General features: G+C 40.9%; 1 protein-coding gene across 1 annotated transcript in view; it reads left to right on the top strand.

Moving 5' to 3' along the window:
• The window catches only part of anchor (integral membrane protein GPR155 homolog anchor), a 131,614-nt gene extending 111,779 nt beyond the window's left edge, over positions 1-19,835 (top strand). Inside the window, exon 20 of the mRNA XM_071663733.1 lies at positions 16,227-19,835. Coding sequence (XP_071519834.1) covers positions 16,227-16,440 — 214 coding nt within the window. The 3' untranslated portion in view covers positions 16,441-19,835. The remainder of the gene's footprint in view (positions 1-16,226) is intronic.
• The last annotated feature ends 220 nt before the right edge of the window (positions 19,836-20,055 follow it).

Below are 20,055 nucleotides of genomic sequence, written 5' to 3'. Positions count from 1 at the left end.
GATATTATATAATATATATATATTATATATATATATATATATTATATATATAATATATATATTATATATTAAATATATATATATATTTATTTAATTTATTATACTTTGTCGCTGTCTCCCGCGTTTGCGAGGTAGCGCAAGGAAACAGACGAAAAAAATGGCCCAACCCCCCCCCCCCCCCATACACATGTATATACATACGTCCACACACGCAAATATACATACCTACACAGCTTTCCATGGTTTAACCCCAGACGCTTCACATGCCTTGACTCAATCCACTGACAGCACGTCAACCCCGGTATACCACATCGCTCCAATTCACTCTATTCCTTGCCCTCCTTTCACCCTCCTGCATGTTCAGGCCCCGATCACACAAAATCTTTTTCACTCCATCTTTCCACCTCCAATTTGGTCTCCCTCTTCTCCTCGTTCCCTCCACCTCCGACACATATATCCTCTTGGTCAATCTTTCCTCACTCATTCTCTCCATGTGCCCAAACCACTTCAAAACACCCTCTTCTGCTCTCTCAACCACGCTCTTTTTATTTCCACACATCTCTCTTACCCTTACGTTACTCACTCGATCAAACCACCTCACACCACACATTGTCCTCAAACATCTCATTTCCAGCACATCCATCCTCCTGCGCACTACTCTATCCATAGCCCACGCCTCGCAACCATACAACATTGTTGGAACCACTATTCCTTCAAACATACCCATTTTTGCTTTCCGAGATAATGTTCTCGACTTCCACACATTCTTCAAGGCCCCCAGAATTTTCGCCCCCTCCCCCACCCTATGATCCACTTCCGCTTCCATGGTTCCATCCGCTGCCAGATCCACTCCCAGATATCTAAAACACTTCACTTCCTCCAGTTTTTCTCCATTCAAACTCACCTCCCAATTGACTTGACCCTCAACCCTACTGTACCTAATAACCTTGCTCTTATTCACATTTACTCTTAACTTTCTTCTTCCACACACTTTACCAAACTCAGTCACCAGCTTCTGCAGTTTCTCACATGAATCAGCCACCAACGCTGTATCATCAGCGAACAACAACTGACTCACTTCCCAAGCTCTCTCATCCCCAACAGACTTCATACTTGCCCCTCTTTCCAAAACTCTTGCATTTACCTCCCTAACAACCCCATCCATAAACAAATTAAACAACCATGGAGACATCACACACCCCTGCCGCAAACCTACATTCACTGAGAACCAATCACTTTCCTCTCTTCCTACACGTACACATGCCTTACATCCTCGATAAAAACTTTTCACTGCTTCTAACAACTTTCCTCCCACACCATATCTTCTTAATACCTTCCACAGAGCATCTCTATCAACTCTATCATATGCCTTCTCCAGATCCATAAATGCTACATACAAATCCATTTGCTTTTCTAAGTATTTCTCACATACATTCTTCAAAGCAAACACCTGATCCACACATCCTCTACCACTTCTGAAACCACACTGCTCTTCCCCAATCTGATGCTCTGTACATGCCTTCACCCTCTCAATCAATACCCTCCCATATAATTTACCAGGAATACTCAACAAACTTATACCTCTTATACCTTTCAGGGATTTGCATTGTGCATGTGGACTCTGGTGACAGAGGAAGTAAATGGTGTGTATGTAGAGCTGGTGTTTTTGGACATTGTTCTTAACTTTGGCCAAGGGTTTTTCACTGCTGCTATCTTTGGGCTGGACACTAAGCTCATCATAATGCCACTCCTCAAATGGTGAGTACAGAAAGGGAATGATTTTAATGATATTGGTAAAATAATTTTCTAGTTGATTCATACCAAATCTGAGAGTTAGATCCTGCAAGCCATCTGTGAGAGTCATGTAATCACAGTTGTACATTGTTTTACATTTTGCTGCTTTCTTTCATGGCATTTAAGGTAGTTTCTTCATTATCCTAGAGATTAGATAGGAAGACTTTTCAGATGGGTGCTTACAATAGCACAAAGCAGAAAAGCCTTTTATTTGATTATGATTAAAAAAAAAAAAAATGTATGCTTTGGTTTCTTGAAGGTGGCGAAAAATGTGTCATGGTGCAATGGTTATCAAGTTGCCTCCTTGGGATGAACTTGATCCCCTGACTCGGCAGACATGTGAGCAGTTCACCACCTACCACATGGACAAGTGTATAAAGGACATAGTCAGAGATAGAAGGTGAGCCACAAAATGCTGTGTTTTTCCCCAAGTTTGTAATATTATGTTATGCTATAATGTTCTCCCCTGTATAGTAACTTTTGGGATGTGTATGTTTCTTGATAGATTTTCTTTCAATAATTGTTTATGTGGAATCATGTTGTTCTGTCTATGTATCTATCTATATCTCTGATGCCCATTCCCTTCAGGAACTCCTTCCAAGGGGTGGCCAAGGCAAAAGAGTCTCCGTAACTGGTAACCCCACTGCTGCTTCTTAGCCTTTTTAGTGCATCACCCTCAACAAGCCACTGGCAGAGGGCAACTTGAGTGCAGTATTTCCATAGGCTCCTACCTAATGCCCCTACTGTATACTCCTACCTAATGTTTCAGCCTGCTACTTCTACCTAATGCCCACACCTAAATGTTCCTACCCACTATCTGTTTATCTTTTTATTTTACTTAATCGCTGTTTCCTGCATCAGCTAGGCAGCTCCAGGAAACAGATGAAGAATGGCCCATCCACTCAGGTGGATGGTATTGCAGTGGAATTTATTAAAAAAGGGGGTGACTGTATTGTTGATTGGTTGGTAAGGTTATTTAATGTATGTATGATTCATGGTGAGGTGCCTGAGGATTGGCGGAATGCTTGCATAGTGCCATTGTACAAAGGCAAAGGGGATAAGAGTGAGTGCTCAAATTACAGAGGTGTAAGTTTGTTGAGTATTCCTGGTAATTTATATGGGAGGGTATAGATTGAGAGGGTGAGGGCATGTACAGAGCATCAGATTGGGGGAGAGCAGTCTGGTTTCAGAAGTGGTAGAGGATGTGTGGATTAGGTGTTTGCTTTGAAGAATGTATGTGAGAAATACTTAGAAAAGCAAATGGATTTGTATGTAGCATTTATGGATCTGGAGAAGGCATGTGATAGAGTTGATAGAGATGCTCTGTGGAAGGTATTAAGAATATATGGTGTGGGAGGCAAGTTGTTAGAAGCAGTGAAAAGTTTTTATTGAGGATGTAAGGCATGTGTACATGTAGGAAGAGAGGAAAGTGATTGGTTCTCAGTGAATGTAGGTTTGCGGCAGGGGTGTGTGGTGTCTCCATAGGTTGTTTAATTCGTTTATGGATGGGGTTGTTAGGGAGGTGAATGCAAGAGTTTTGGAGAGAGGGGCAAGTATGCAGTCCGTTATGGATGAGAGAGCTTGGGAAATGAGTCAGTTGTTGTTCGCTGATGATACAGCGCTGGTGGCTGATTCATGTGAGAAACTGCAGAAGCTGGTGACTGAGTTTGGTAAAGTGTGTGAAAGAAGAAAGTTAAGAGTAAATGTGAATAAGAGCAAGGTTATTAGGTACAGTAAGGTTGAGGGTCAAGTCAATTGGGAGGTAAGTTTGAATGGAGAAAAACTGGAGGAAGTAAAGTGTTTTAGATATCTGGGAGTGGATCTGGCAGCGGATGGAACCATGGAAGCGGAAGTGAATCATAGGGTGGGGGAGGGGGTGAAAAATCTGGGAGCGTTGAAGAATGTTTGGAAGTCAAGAACATTATCTCGGAAAGCAAAAATGGGTATGTTTGAAGGAATAGTGGTTCCAACAATGTTATATGGTTGTGAGGCGTGGGCTATGGATAGAGTTGTGCGCAGGAGGATGGATGTGCTGGAAATGAGATGTTTGAGGACAATATGTGGCGTGAGGTGGTTTGATCGAGTAAGTAATGTAAGGGTAAGAGAGATGTGTGGAAATAAAAAGAGCGTGGTTGAGAGAGCAGAAGAGGGTGTTTTGAAATGGTTTGGTCACATGAAGAGAATGAGTGAAGAAAGATTGACCAAGAGGATATATGTGTCAGAGGTGGAGGGAACGAGAAGTGGGAGACCAAATTGGAAGTGGAAAGATGGAGTGAAAAAGATTTTGAGTGACCGGGGCCTGAACATGCAGGAGGGTGAAAGGCGTGCAAGGAATAGAGTGAATTGGAACGATGTGGTATATCGGGGTCGACGTGCTGTCAAAGGATTGAACCAGGGTATGTCAAGCATCTGGGGTAAACCATGGAAAGTTGTGTGGGGCCTGGATGTGGAAAGGGAGCTGTGGTTTCGGTGCATTATTACATGACAGCTAGAGACTGAGTGTGAATGAATGGGGCCTTTGTTGTCTTTTCTTAGCGCTACCTCACACACATGAGGGGGGAGGGGGTTGTTATTTCATGTGTGGCGAGGTGGCGATGGGAATGAATAAAGGCAGACAGTATGAATTATGTACATGTGTATATATGTATATGTCTGTATATATATATATATATATATATATATATATATATATATATATATATATATATATATGTATACATTGAGATGGAGAAAAACTGGAGGAAGTAAAGTGTTTTAGATATATGGGAGTGGATCTGGCAGCGGATGGAACCATGGAAGCGGAAGTGAATCATAGGGTGGGGGAGGGGGTGAAAAATCTGGGAGCGTTGAAGAATGTTTGGAAGTCAAGAACATTATCTCGGAAAGCAAAAATGGGTATGTTTGAAGGAATAGTGGTTCCAACAATGTTATACGTATGTAAGTAGGAGAAATGGCCAGAGAGCGTTATTGGATTACGTGTTAATTGACAGGCGCGTGAAAGAGAGACTTTTGGATGTTAATGTGCTGAGAGGTGCAACTGGAGGGATGTCTGATCATTATCTTGTGGAGGCTAAGGTGAAGATTTGTATGGGTTTTCAGAAAAGAAGAGTGAATGTTGGGGTGAAGAGGGTAGTGAGAGTAAGTGAGCTTGGGAAGGAGACTTGTGTGAGGAAATACCAGGAGAGACTGAGTACAGAATGGAAAAAGGTGAGAACAATGGAAGTAAGGGGAGTGGGGGATGAATGGGATGTATTTAGGGAATCAGTGATGGATTGCACAAAAGATGCTTGTGGCATGAGAAGAGTGGGAGGTGGGTTGATTAGAAAGGGTAGTGAGTGGTGGGATGAAGAAGTAAGATTATTAGTGAAAGAGAAGAGAGAGGCATTTGGATGATTTTTGCATGGAAATAGTGCAAATGACTGGGAGATGTATAAAAGAAAGAGGCAGGAGGTCAAGAGAAAGGTGGAAGAGGTGAAAAAGAGGGCAAATGAGAGTTGGGGTGAGAGAGTATCATTAAATTTTAGGGAGAATAAAAAGATGTTCTGGAAGGAGGTAAATATAGTGCGTAAGACAAGGGAGCAAATGGGAACTTCAGTGAAGGGCGCAAATGGGGAGGTGATAACAAGTAGTGGTGTTGTGAGAAGGAGATGGAGTGAGTATTTTGAAGGTTTGTTGAATGTGTTTGATGATAGAGTGGCAGATATAGGGTGTTTTGGTCGAGGTGGTGTGCAAAGTGAGAGGGTTAGGGAAAATGATTTGGTAAACAGAGAAGAGGTAGTAAAAGCTTTGCGGAAGATGAAAGCCGGCAAGGCAGCAGGTTTGGATGGTATTGCAGTGGAATTTATTAAAAAAGGGGGTGACTGTATTATTGACTGGTTGGTAAGGTTATTTAATGTATGTATGACTCATGGTGAGGTGCCTGAGGATTGGCAGAATGCGTGCATAGTGCCATTGTACAAAGGCAAAGGGGATAAGAGTGAGTGCTTAAATTACAGAGGTATAAGTTTGTTGAGTATTCCTGGTAAATTATATGGGAGGGTATTGATTGAGAGGGTGAAGGCATGTACAGAGCATCAGATTGGGGAAGAGCAGTGTGGTTTCAGAAGTGGTAGAGGATGTGTGGATCAGGTGTTTGCTTTGAAGAATGTATGTGAGAAATACTTAGAAAAGCAAATGGATTTGTATGTAGCATTTATGGATCTGGAGAAGGCATGTGATAGAGTTGATAGAGATGCTCTGTGGAAGGTATTAAGAATATATGGTGTGGGAGGCAAGTTGTTAGAAGCAGTGAAAAGTTTTTATCGAGGATGTAAGGTATGTGTACGTGTAGGAAGAGAGGAAAGTGATTGGTTCTCAGTGAATGTACGTTTGCGGCAGGGGTGTGTGATGTCTCCATGGTTGTTTAATTTGTTTATGGATGGGGTTGTTAGGGAGGTGAATGCAAGAGTTTTGGAAAGAGGGGCAAGTATGAAGTCTGTTGGGGATGAGAGAGCTTGGGAAGTGAGTCAGTTGTTGTTCGCTGATGATACAGCGCTGGTGGCTGATTCATGTGAGAAACTGCAGAAGCTGGTGACTGAGTTTGGTAAAGTGTGTGAAAGAAGAAAGTTAAGAGTAAATGTGAATAAGAGCAAGGTTAATTATTAGGTACAGTAGGGTTGAGGGTCAAGTCAATTGGGAGGTAAGTTTGAATGGAGAAAAACTGGAGGAAGTAAAGTGTTTTAGATATCTGGGAGTAGATCTGGCAGCGGATGGAACCATGGAAGCAGAATTGGATCATAGGGTGGGGGAGGGGGCGAAAATCCTGGGAGCCTTGAAGAATGTGTGGAAGTCGAGAACATTATCTCGGAAAGCAAAAATGGGTATGTTTGAAGGAATAGTGGTTCCAACAATGTTGTATGGTTGCAAGGCGTGGGCTATGGATAGAGTTGTGCGCAGGAGGATGGATGTGCTGGAAATGAGATGTTTGAGGACAATGTGTGGTGTGAGGTGGTTTGATCAAGTAAGTAACGTAAGGGTAAGAGAGATGTGTGGAAATAAAAAGAGTGTGGTTGAGAGAGCAGAAGAGGGTGTTTTTGAAATGGTTTGGGCACATGGAGAGAATGAGTGAGGAAAGATTGACCAAGAGGATATATGTGTCAGAGGTGGAGGGAACGAGGAGAAGTGGGAGACCAAATTGGAGGTGGAAAGATGGAGTGAAAAAGATTTTGTGTGATCGGGGCCTGAACATGCAGGAGGGTGAAAGGAGGGCAAGGAATAGAGTAAATTGGATCGATGTGGTATACCGGGGTTGACGTGCTGTCAGTGGATTGAATCAGGGCATGTGAAGCGTCTGGGGTAAACCATGGAAAGCTGTGTAGGTATGTATATTTGCGTGTGTGGACGTGTATGTATATACATGTGTATGGGGTGGGTTGGGCCATTTCTTTCGTCTGTTTCCTTGCGCTACCTCGCAAATGCGGGAGACAGCGACAAAGCAAAAAATATATATATATATATATATATATACATATTTTTTTTTTTCTTTCATACTATTCGCCATTTCCCGCGACAGCGAGGTAGCGTTAAGAGCAGAGGACTTGCCCTTTGAGGGAATACCCTCACCTGGCCCCCTTCTCTGTTCCGTCTTTTGGAAAAAAAAAAAAAAGAAAAACACGAGAGGGGAGGATTTCCAGCCCCCAGCTCCCTTCCCTTTTAGTCGCCTTCTACGACACGCAGGGAATACGTGGGAAGTATTCTTTCTCCCCTATCCCCAGGGGATATATATATATATATATATATATATATATATATATATATATATATATATATATATATATATATTTTATATTTATTTATTATACTTTGTCGCTGTCTCCCGCGTTTGCGAGGTAGCGCAAGGAAACAGACGAAAAAAATGGCCCAACCCCCCCCCATACACATGTATATACATACGTCCACACACGCAAATATACATACCTACACAGCTTTCCATGGTTAACCCCAGACGCTTCACATGCCTTGACTCAATCCACTGACAGCACGTCAACCCCGGTATACCACATCGCTCCAATTCACTCTATTCCTTGCCCTCCTTTCACCCTCCTGCATGTTCAGGCCCCGATCACACAAAATCTTTTTCACTCCATCTTTCCACCTCCAATTTGGTCTCCCTCTTCTCCTCGTTCCCTCCACCTCCGACACATATATCCTCTTGGTCAATCTTTCCTCACTCATTCTCTCCATGTGCCCAAACCACTTCAAAACACCCTCTTCTGCTCTCTCAACCACGCTCTTTTTATTTCCACACATCTCTCTTACCCTTACGTTACTCACTCGATCAAACCACCTCACACCACACATTGTCCTCAAACATCTCATTTCCAGCACATCCATCCTCCTGCGCACAACTCTATCCATAGCCCACGCCTCGCAACCATACAACATTGTTGGAACCACTATTCCTTCAAACATACCCATTTTTGCTTTCCGAGATAATGTTCTCGACTTCCACACATTCTTCAAGGCCCCCAGAATTTTCGCCCCCTCCCCCACCCTATGATCCACTTCCGCTTCCATGGTTCCATCCGCTGCCAGATCCACTCCCAGATATCTAAAACACTTCACTTCCTCCAGTTTTTCTCCATTCAAACTCACCTCCCAATTGACTTGACCCTCAACCCTACTGTACCTAATAACCTTGCTCTTATTCACATTTACCCTTAACTTTCTTCCACACACTTTACCAAACTCAGTCACCAGCTTCTGCAGTTTCTCACATGAATCAGCCACCAGCGCTGTATCATCAGCGAACAACAACTGACTCACTTCCCAAGCTCTCTCATCCCCAACAGACTTCATACTTGCCCCTCTTTCCAAAACTCTTGCATTTACCTCCCTAACAACCCCATCCATAAACAAATTAAACAACCATGGAGACATCACACACCCCTGCCGCAAACCTACATTCACTGTGAACCAATCACTTTCCTCTCTTCCTACACGTACACATGCCTTACATCCTCGATAAAAACTTTTCACTGCTTCTAACAACTTTCCTCCCACACCATATATTCTTAATACCTTCCACAGAGCATCTCTATCAACTCTATCATATGCCTTCTCCAGATCCATAAATGCTACATACAAATCCATTTGCTTTTCTAAGTATTTCTCACATACATTCTTCAAAGCAAACACCTGATCCACACATCCTCTACCACTTCTGAAACCACACTGCTCTTCCCCAATCTGATGCTCTGTACATGCCTTCACCCTCTCAATCAATACCCTCCCATATAATTTACCAGGAATACTCAACAAACTTATACCTCTGTAATTTGAGCACTCACTCTTATCCCCTTTGCCTTTGTACAATGGCACTATGCACGCATTCCGCCAATCCTCAGGCACCTCACCATGAGTCATACATACATTGAATAACCTTACCAACCAGTCAACAATACAGTCACCTCCTTTTTTGATAAATTCCACTGCAATACCATCCAAACCTGCTGCCTTGCCGGCTTTCATCTTCCGCAAAGCTTTCACTACCTCTTCTCTGTTTACCAAATCATTTTCCCTAACTTTCCCACTTTGCACACCACCTCGACCAAAACACCCTATATCTGCCACTCTATCATCAAATACATTCAACAAACCTTCAAAATACTCACTCCATCTCCTTCTCACATCACCACTACTTGTTATCACCTCCCCATTTGCGCCCTTCACTGAAGTTCCCATTTGCTCCCTTGTCTTACGAACTTTATTTACCTCCTTCCAGAACATCCTTTTATTCTCCCTAAAAGTTTAATGATACTCTCTCACCCCAACTCTCATTTGCCCTTTTTTTCACCTCTTGCACCTTTCTCTTGACCTCCTGTCTCTTTCTTTTATACATCTCCCACTCAATTGCATTTTTTCCCTGCAAAAATCGTCCAAATGCCTCTCTCTTCTCTTTCACTAATACTCTTACTTCTTCATCCCACCACTCACTACCCTTTCTAATCAACCCACCTCCCACTCTTCTCATGCCACAAGCATCTTTTGCGCAATCCATCACTGATTCCCTAAATACATCCCATTCCTCCCCCACTCCCCTTACTTCCATATAAAGCGCCTCTTCGCAAACGGAACTACCTTGGCCCACCAGTGATGCTACTACGTTTGTGAATCGGGAACCATTGCAACACAAACCTCGCCAGGTGGTAGAGTTTCCCACAGTGTATCGAGACAGACTTCCCCAGAACTTTTTTTAAAGGGGAAGTAAATGTTTATAGTTGTGTTACTGGAGTGATAGTTTTCATACATGGTGTTTTGACAAGAAAATAGTGAAATTGGAGAAAAATGTAGCTTAGACATTGAAGCTTATTGATACAGTGGTTAAATTGATGAGAACTGCTATTGACGTTTGTGTAAATAAATTATACATTTCCTTTTTCCATTGCCAGAGGTTGAACCATTATGTGACATTCATTTTTTCATTCATTTCAAGCTAGAAGTTTCAGTTTTCTAAATTGTTTCTTACATTTTTCATATGTATATATATGTATGTGTGTGTGTGTGTATATGTGCGTATGTATGTGTATGTGTGTGTATGTGTATATGTATATATATATGTATATTATCCCTGGGGATAGGGGTGAAAGAATACTTCCCACGTATTCCTCGCGTGTTGTAGAAAGCGACTAGAGGGGACGGGAGCGGGGGGCCAGAAATCCTCCCCTCCTTGTATTAACTTTCTAAAATGGGGTATATATATATATATATATATATATATATATTTTTTTTTTTTTTTTCATACTATTCGCCATTTCCCGTGATAGCGAGGTAGCGTTAAGAACAGAGGACTGGGCCTTTGAGGGAATATCCTCACCTGGCCCCCTTCTCTGTTCCTTCTTTTGGAAAAAAAAAAAAAAAAAAAAAGAATACTTCCCACAGCATCGTTACCCCATGCTTCAGCAAGGTAGCACCAGGTAAACAGTCAAAAAAGCCCACATTCATTGACACTCAGTCTCTTGCTGTCATGTGTAATGCACCAAAACCACAGCTCCCTATCCACATCCAGGCCCCACAGATCTTTCCATGATGTTCCCCAGGCACTTCACATGCCCTGGTTCAGACCATTGACAGCACTATGACCCCGGTATACCACATTGTTCCAATTCATTATATCCCTTGCACACTTCTCACCCTCCTGTATGTTCAGGCCCTGATCACTCAAAATCTTTTTCACTCGATCTTTCCACTTCCAATTTGGTCTCCCGCTTCTCCTTGTATGATTCAACTCTGATACATATCCTCTTTGTCAATCTTTCCTCACTCATTCTCTCCATATGTACGGGTCATTTCAACACACCTTCCTCTGCTTTCTCAACCACTTTTTATTTCCACACATCTTTCTCTTACCCTTTCATTACTTACTCGATCAAACCCCCTCACACCACATATTGTCCTCAAACATTTTATTTCAAACACATCCACCCTCCTCTGTACAACCCCATCTAATGCCCATGCCTCACACTCACAACTATTCAACATTGTTGGAACTATTGTTCCTTCAAACATACCCATTTTTGCTTTCGGAGATATTCTTTCCTTCCACACATTCTTCATCGCTCCCAGAACCTTCATCCCCTTCCCCCTCCCTGTGACTCACTTCCACTTCCATGGTTCCAGCTGCTGCTGAGTCTACTCCCAGATATCTTAAACACTTCACTTCCTCCAATTTTTGTTCATTCAGACTTACATCCCAATTAACTTGTCCCTCAGCCCTACTGAACTTAATAACAATGCTCTTGTTCACATTTACTCCCAACTTTCTACTTTTGCACTCTTTTCCAAATTCAGTCTCCGGCTTCTATCTAACTATCAATATTTCTAAAGACTGTTCCCAATGGGAACTCCCTCAATGGGTTGACCACAGCAAAAGAGTATCCATAACTGTTAAACTTCCTACTTACTTCTTCCACCTAATCTCCTGTCTAATGTTCCTACCTACTACTTTTATCTATTGCTCCAACCATTTTGCGAAAAGGCAGGGCTAGCACATAGCACTCACTGCAGGAATATCTAGAGTTACAAAGAATGAGTTTTGTGAATGAAGTGTTGTCAAGTGTTATGTGTGACAAGGAGAGATTGTATGCTTTTGGACAGAATGTCAGCAGTCCATATGTGGATGAGGCAGAAAGACAGCTACCTGGGTCAGAGTAGTGCATTTTGATAACCACTGAAGTGCTGGCTCACTATGCAGCCATCACTAACCCTCCTGATACCCAGGCACATAGTACCACTAATATACCTCTGGTTGGTGGTTGCTTACTTATCTCCTGTTGTGTTTCTATACATTGTCAGGGTACAGTCATCATCTATTACTTATACTGCCTAGGTATAGGTAGCTTTGATGACTCCTTTCATGAAGTATTCTCTGTTAGTGTGCATATTGTAAAACCCCTTTGGTTTCTGTCAGCATTTCAGAGTCATAAACTCAAATGTTTATCCAGTGAGACAGTAGATTCATAGGCTTTCAGTACATAGTACATCAAGAAACCTCACTTACATTTGTAGGCACAACTGTTGCATTCAGTCAGACATTGTTACATTAGATAATGTATTGTGCAAGGCTGTATTTCTCAATCTGACAGTTATTTCCTGAATCAGTTCACCACATTAATTTTTTTTTAACTGTTTGGCTTGAGGACTTACCTGCCTGATGTTATCAGTGCATGAAATGACTGTTAACTGAATTTGATTATGTATCTATAACCCACACATCATTATATTGACGTTTGTGTGAATAAATTGTACATTTCCTTTTCCATAGCCAGAGGTTAAACCATTATGTGACATTCATTTTTTTCATTCATTTCAAGCTAAAAGATTGTTTTCTAAATTGTTTCTTACATTTTTCATATGTATATATATGTATGTGTGTGTGTGTGTGTGCGTGTGTGTGTGTGTATGTGTGTGTGTGTGTATATGTATATATATATGTATATTATCCCTGGGGATAGGGGTGAAAGAATACTTCCCACGTATTCCTCGCGTGTCGTAGAAAGCGACTAGAGGGGACGGGAGCGGGGGGCCGGAAATCCTCCCCTCCTTGTATTAACTTTCTAAAATGGGAAATAGAAGAAGGAGTCACGCGGGGAGTGATCATCCTCCTCGAAGGCTCAGAGTGGGGTGCCTAAATGTGTGTGGATGTAACCAAGATGTGAAAAAAGGAGAGATAGGTAGTATGTTTGAGGAAAGGAACCTGGATGTTTTGGCTCTGAGTGAAACGAAGCTCAAGGGTAAAGGGGAAGAGTGGTTTGGAAATGTCTGGGGAGTGAAGTCAGGGGTTAGTGAGAGGACAAGAGCAAGGGAAGGAGTAGCAATACTCCTGAAACAGGAGTTGTGGGAGTATGTGATAGAATGTAAGAAAGTAAATTCTCGATTAATATGGGTAAAATTGAAAGTTGATGGAGAGAGGTGGGTGATTATTGGTGCATATGCACCTGGGCATGAGAAGAAAGATCATGAGAGGCAAGTGTTTTGGGAGCAGCTGAATGAGTGTGTTAGCGGTTTTGATGCACGAGACCGGGTTATAGTGATGGGTGATTTGAATGCAAAGGTGAGTAATGTGGCAGTTGAGGGAATAATTGGTATGCATGGGGTGTTCAGTGTTGTAAATGGAAATGGTGAAGAGCTTGTAGATTTATGTGCTGAAAAAGGACTGATGATTGGGAATACCTGGTTTAAAAAGCGAGATATACATAAGTATACTTATGTAAGTAGGAGAGATGGCCAGAGAGCGTTATTGGATTACGTGTTAATTGACAGGCGTGCGAAAGAGAGACTTTTGGATGTTAATGTGCTGAGAGGTGCAACTGGAGGGATGTCTGATCATTATCTTGTGGAGGCTAAGGTGAAGATTAGTATGGGTTTTCAGAAAAGAGGAGTGAATGTTGGGGTGAAGAAGGTGGTGAGAGTAAGTGAGCTTGGGAAGGAGACCTGTGTGGGGAAGTACCAGGAGAGACTGTGTACAGAATGGAAAAAGGTGAGAACAATGGAAGTAAGGGGAGTGGGGGAGGAATGGGATGTATTTAGGGAATCAGTGATGGATTGCGCAAAAGATGCTTGTGGCATGAGAAGAGTGGGAGGTGGGCTGTTTAGAAAGGGTAGTGAGTGGTGGGATGAAGAAGTAAGAGTATTAGTGAAAGAGAAGAGAGAGGCATTTGGACGATTTTTGCAGGGAAAAAATGCAATTGAGTGGGAGAAGTATAAAAGAAAGAGACAGGAGGTCAAGAGAAAGGTGCAAGAGGTGAAAAAAAGGGCAAATGAGAGTTGGGGTGAGAGACTATCAGTAAATTTTAGGGAGAATAAAAAGATGTTCTGGAAGGAGGTAAATAGGGTGCGTAAGACAAGGGAGCAAATGGGAACTTCAGTGAAGGGCGTAAATGGGGAGGTGATAACAAGTAGTGGTGATGTGAGAAGGAGATGGAATGAGTATTTTGAAGGTTTGTTGAATGTGTCTGATGACAGAGTGGCAGATATAGGGTGTTTTGGTCGAGGTGGTGTGCAAAGTGAGAGGGTTAGGGAAAATGATTTGGTAAACAGAGAAGAGGTAGTAAAAGCTTTGCGGAAGATGAAAGCCGGCAAGGCAGCAGGTTTGGATGGTATTGCAGTGGAATTTATTAAAAAAGGGGGTGACTGTATTGTTGACTGGTTGGTAAGGTTATTTAATGTATGTATGACTCATGGTGAGGTGCCTGAGGATTGGCGGAATGCGTGCATAGTGCCATTGTACAAAGGCAAAGGGGATAAGAGTGAGTGCTCAAATTACAGAGGTATAAGTTTGTTGAGTATTCCTGGTAAATTATATGGGAGGGTATTGATTGAGAGGGTGAAGGCATGTACAGAGCATCAGATTGGGGAAGAGCAGTGCGGTATCAGAAGTGGTAGAGGATGTGTGGATCAGGTGTTTGCTTTGAAGAATGTATGTGAGAAATACTTAGAAAAGCAAATGGATTTGTATGTAGCATTTATGGATCTGGAGAAGGCATATGATAGAGTTGATAGAGATGCTCTGTGGAAGGTATTAAGAATATATGGTGTGGGAGGCAAGTTGTTAGAAGCAGTGAAAAGTTTTTATCGAGGATGTAAGGCATGTGTACGTGTAGGAAGAGAGGAAAGTGATTGGTTCTCAGTGAATGTAGGTTTGCGGCAGGGGTGTGTGATGTCTCCATGGTTGTTTAATTTGTTTATGGATGGGGTTGTTAGGGAGGTAAATGCAAGAGTCCTGGAAAGAGGGGCAAGTATGAAGTCTGTTGGGGATGAGAGAGCTTGGGAAGTGAGTCAGTTGTTGTTCGCTGATGATACAGCGCTGGTGGCTGATTCATGTGAGAAACTGCAGAAGCTGGTGACTGAGTTTGGTAAAGTGTGTGGAAGAAGAAAGTTAAGAGTAAATGTGAATAAGAGCAAGGTTATTAGGTACAGTAGGGTTGAGGGTCAAGTCAATTGGGAGGTGAGTTTGAATGGAGAAAAACTGGAGGAAGTGAAGTGTTTTAGATATGTGGGAGTGGATCTGTCAGCGGATGGAACCATGGAAGCGGAAGTGGATCATAGGGTGGGGGAGGGGGACGAAAATTTTGGGAGCCTTGAAAAATGTGTGGAAGTCGAGAACATTATCTCGGAAAGCAAAAATGGGTATGTTTGAAGGAATAGTGGTTCCAACAATGTTGTATGGTTGCGAGGCGTGGGCTAAGGATAGAGTTGTGCGCAGGAGGATGGATGTGCTGGAAATGAGATGTTTGAGGACAATGTGTGGTGTGAGGTGGTTTGATCGAGTAAGTAACGTAAGGGTAAGAGAGATGTGTGGAAATAAAAAGAGCGTGGTTGAGAGAGCAGAAGAGGGTGTTTTGAAATGGTTTGGGCACATGGAGAGAATGAGTGAGGAAAGATTGACCAAGAGGATATATGTGTCGGAGGTGGAGGGAACGAGGAGAAGAGGGAGACCAAATTGGAGGTGGAAAGATGGAGTGAAAAAGATTTTGTGTGATCGGGGCCTGAACATGCAGGAGGGTGAAAGGAGGGCAAGGAATAGAGTGAATTGGAGCGATGTGGTATACAGGGGTTGACGTGCTGTCAGTGGAGTGAATCAAGGCATGTGAAGCGTCTGGGGTAAACCATGGAAAGCTGTGTAGGTATGTATATTTGCGTGTGTGGACGTGTGTATGTACATGTGTATGGGGGGGGGGGGGGTTGGGCCATTTCTTTCGTCTGTTTCCTTGCGCTACCTCGCAAACGCGGGAGACAGCGACAAAGTATAAAAAAAAAAAAAAAAAAAAAAAATCTATAACCCACAATATCTATTGCACTTTTTGCAAGCCTTATGACCATACAGCATATTTTTGGATTATAATCATTTGATAAGGAATGAGAAAGCTAAGTTTATGAATTTTTCCTTTTTATAGATGGAGATTGAGAAATCTCCCAGCTGTGTTTGGAGGCAGTGAACTTGTTGACTGGCTCTTGTTAGTTGGCCTTGCACGGGACCGAACGGATGCAGTTAAGTATGGAAGGCAGCTGCTTCAAGGTCGTATTATTTATCACATAGAAAACCAGCATCATTTTCATGATCAGCCACTTTTTTACTCTTTTAGGTTCATTGAACCTAATGCACTGTGATGGGATACCAAAAGAAGTATTAATGACTGCTAGTGAAGTTGTCATTAAGAGTGAAAAATGTTATTTAGAAGACGGATGTGATGATAAAAGTTGTAGTTTCAAGGAAAACATCAAGTACTGAGTGGTGCTAGTTTACACATGACTTTGGTTGTGAAAATGCACAAGTAACAAACACCTATCTTGGAAAATGTCTAATTTATATGTGAAGCGGGCATTTTGCAATTTAACCAAATAAATGCATCAGATGAGGCTAATAATACTTATCTATTTTTTATGCAGAGTGATAAATTTTAAGTGTCACTAGTTGTAAAAGAATATTATTTTCTTATTTTACTTAGGCAATATATCACTTGATTTTATTTTTAGTGATAATAAACACATGATCATAGTGATAATGCACTGTAGATGTCTGTAATCTCCCTATAAAGCCTTTTGAAATAAGTATAGATTGACAGAGTATAGTCTTGGCTTCCCATAACATGTATGTACCATGATTTGATTACGTGGTTGTTTTGTTAGTGCTAAGAAATTTCATAATTATATTTTTAGATGTACATGGGGTTGTTATTCTATGTGTGGCGAGGTGGCGATGGGAATGAATAAAGGCAGACAGTATGAATTATGTACATGTGTATGTCTGTGTGTATATATATATGTGTACACTGAGATGTATAAGTATGTATATTTGCGTGTGTGGACGTGTATGTATATACATGTGTATGTGGGTGGGTTGGGCCATTTCTTTCGTCTGTTTCCTTGCGCTACCTCGCTAACGTGGGAGACAGCGACAAAGCAAATAAAAAAATATATATTTATATATTGCACAAGCTTTTTGCCAGGACTGTGCATATAGCTTTCCTGTCATTAAATTATTTTTGCATTTTAGATATTGAACAATATCTGTTAATTGTTCGGTCAATTAGAAAATGTCACTAATAGAATGCATATTGTTTACTTGAGAAGTAGCTCATTCTGATATGCAAGCACTTGAGCCTTTCCTTGTAAATAGATAATGAGTTAGATATAGATAGATTTGATAGAATGTGCAAACCAGGATGTTTATGGAAGAGGGTATTTTGGGTTCCTCACCATAAAGATGTGATTGGAATTTATGGCAGTTGATTGATGGACAGGATATAAAGCAGTATGATAAAGTGAGAACATGATATCCTTTGTTTTAAACAAATGAATTACCCTCAGTGGATCATTAAAGTCATTGCCTTGTTTACCTGAATGCTAGTGTTTGTAAACAATTAATTGACCAAGCTGATTTAGAGCATTTTTGTTAAGTATTGATTGATTATGGGTAATTTATTGATTCCTGAACTCCCTTCTTTGGAGACTGCAGCATAGATGATATTGGTATCTTAAATCTCATTGTGATACACTACCATAGAAATATATGGTTATACAGTTATAGAGAGTATTTGACATAGAGTTCCCAACTAGGGTAAGCAGTGCTGCAATATTTAGGCCTTATATGAAATTAACGTTGTTGAGTGACACTATATGTGTAACATCATTTATTTTTCCTGTCCGGTATATTGATGGAATACTTATTATTTTGCTTTTATTTTCTTATGATAAATATTATGTAATTCATACTTATATTTTTGTCAGTAAAATATCGACAGATTTTGTGTATATATCAGCAGAAATTGGTTATAGCAGCAACACTGACTCAAACTTTAATATCTCCCCTCATATGCTGTAAGGGTGATTGAGAGTGATTTAGCTAGGAAAGCATTCAGCTTTAATCGTTCCCCCTACTCCTACTTAAAAATTAGCCATGAAATCATGATAGGATATCTTAATATGTACATATATGGGTAGATGGGGCATCAACTCAGATAGATATATAAATGTAGGTGGAACTGTGCAAGGGAAAATTGCTTAAAATATGAATAGATTGATGACTGTCACAAAACATTTAACTGTTACATGAATTCCTATTGGAACTTGCAGTTTAACAGGTAGACGTAAGTTGGAACATCAGGTAGACACATTAGGTAGTAGTAGTTGGTAGGAAAATTAGGTAGGAACCTCTTTAAACACTGTGCTAGAGTTACACTCTGCTAGTGGCCTGTTAAGGGTGAGGCGCTGAAGACTTAGAAGTGGCACTGGATTTCGCCACTTATGGAGAAGTGGCACTGGATTTTGCCACTTATGGAGACTTTTGCCATTGCCTGTTCCGTAAAGGAGTTCCCAAAGGGAACTGGCATCAGAGATGTAGATAGATAGATGGTTTTAACTATTCTATAGTGCTTTCAAGATTTTTTTCTGTGCTGTGACTGTATGAGGAAAGGAGAATAAGTAAAGCAGCAGTAATTCAAGAAACAGGTGCTGTTAACATATCAAATAGATGAAAAGAATATTCCTCTGCACCTTTACATTTTCCTTAGTGAGGTAGCAGTAGGAACAGATGATTGAGTCTTAGGGGAAAAAGCCTTGCTTGGTTATTCCTTCTGTTCCGACGTTTTGAAAGTGATACTTCTGGAGGGAAGGATGTCTGAGCACTGATTCCTACCCATCGTAAGTCATCTTCTGTGAGACGTAGAAGAGACTTGGGTAGTTTTTGAAAATTAGAAATAAAATCAAAAGGTACCAGAGACATCTGGGACCTAAAAACATGAACATTTAGTAAACCAAAGTTTTTTATTTTTTACGTATGTAGGTGTGTACATTATTTTATTTGTGAAATATTTTTGTTTGACATTGTAGTAGTGACTGTAACTGATAATTTATGTATTCCATGTGTAGAGATGAGTGATCTGAATAATTTTTGTTAACACCACCATTCTTCTCATTTACTTTTGTGTGTGTATCTAAGATTGAACTCAAAGTGGAAATAGTTGAAGAGTTGTTAGATTCAACTTTTGAAACTAGGTACATATTCAGCTAAAACCTCAGAAGACAGATAAGATGCAAAATCAATCTTAAACAGTGTTATTTTTAGAATTTTGGTTTTGAGGTGGAGGACAAGAATACCTTATTCCATTTTTGTATTCCTCAGCACAGACAGTTTGTAAACAACAAATTATGTGATATTGATGTTTGTGTATACATGTTTGCACAAGTTTTATGTGATTGTGGGTCTGTTTGCATGTGTGTGTGTGTATATACATATGTGTATATGCCTGCTTGTCTGGGTAATTTATGTATGCTGTGTAATAATTTACCTATGCTACCTTACAGCTTCCATTCCTAGTCATTTAGTGTATTGTATTCAGTATAATTTAACTTGTGAAAAGTATTATAGTAATGTATGTATCTCTAGATGCAGTTTGGGTGAATTCTAGAGAAATTTGCGTATGAACCTATGAACCTCCCTCCTTTGGTTACAGGAAGTGGCTTGCTGCAGATATGTAAACAAATAAACTTGGACTATGTAGAAATGAAGGATTTTTAAAACCAAAACTTATAGAAACCCATTTTTCTATGTTTAGTCTTCGGATACGTCCAGTAACAGTAATGAAGGCATACTACAGAATTTTGGTATATACTTATGTTGTGGTAAATTACAGTGAAATTGACTGAAGTATATGAACTTTTCTGAGTTAAAAAAGTAGGTTTAAGTAGCTACTCATTTTTGACATAAACATCCTGGTCATCATG

Source organism: Panulirus ornatus, chromosome 7, assembly GCF_036320965.1.
Source record: "Panulirus ornatus isolate Po-2019 chromosome 7, ASM3632096v1, whole genome shotgun sequence".
In the NCBI taxonomy this organism is placed as follows: domain Eukaryota; kingdom Metazoa; phylum Arthropoda; class Malacostraca; order Decapoda; family Palinuridae; genus Panulirus; species Panulirus ornatus.
Note: the sequence above shows the minus strand (reverse complement) of the source record. Positions and strands in the feature narration are given on the sequence as shown.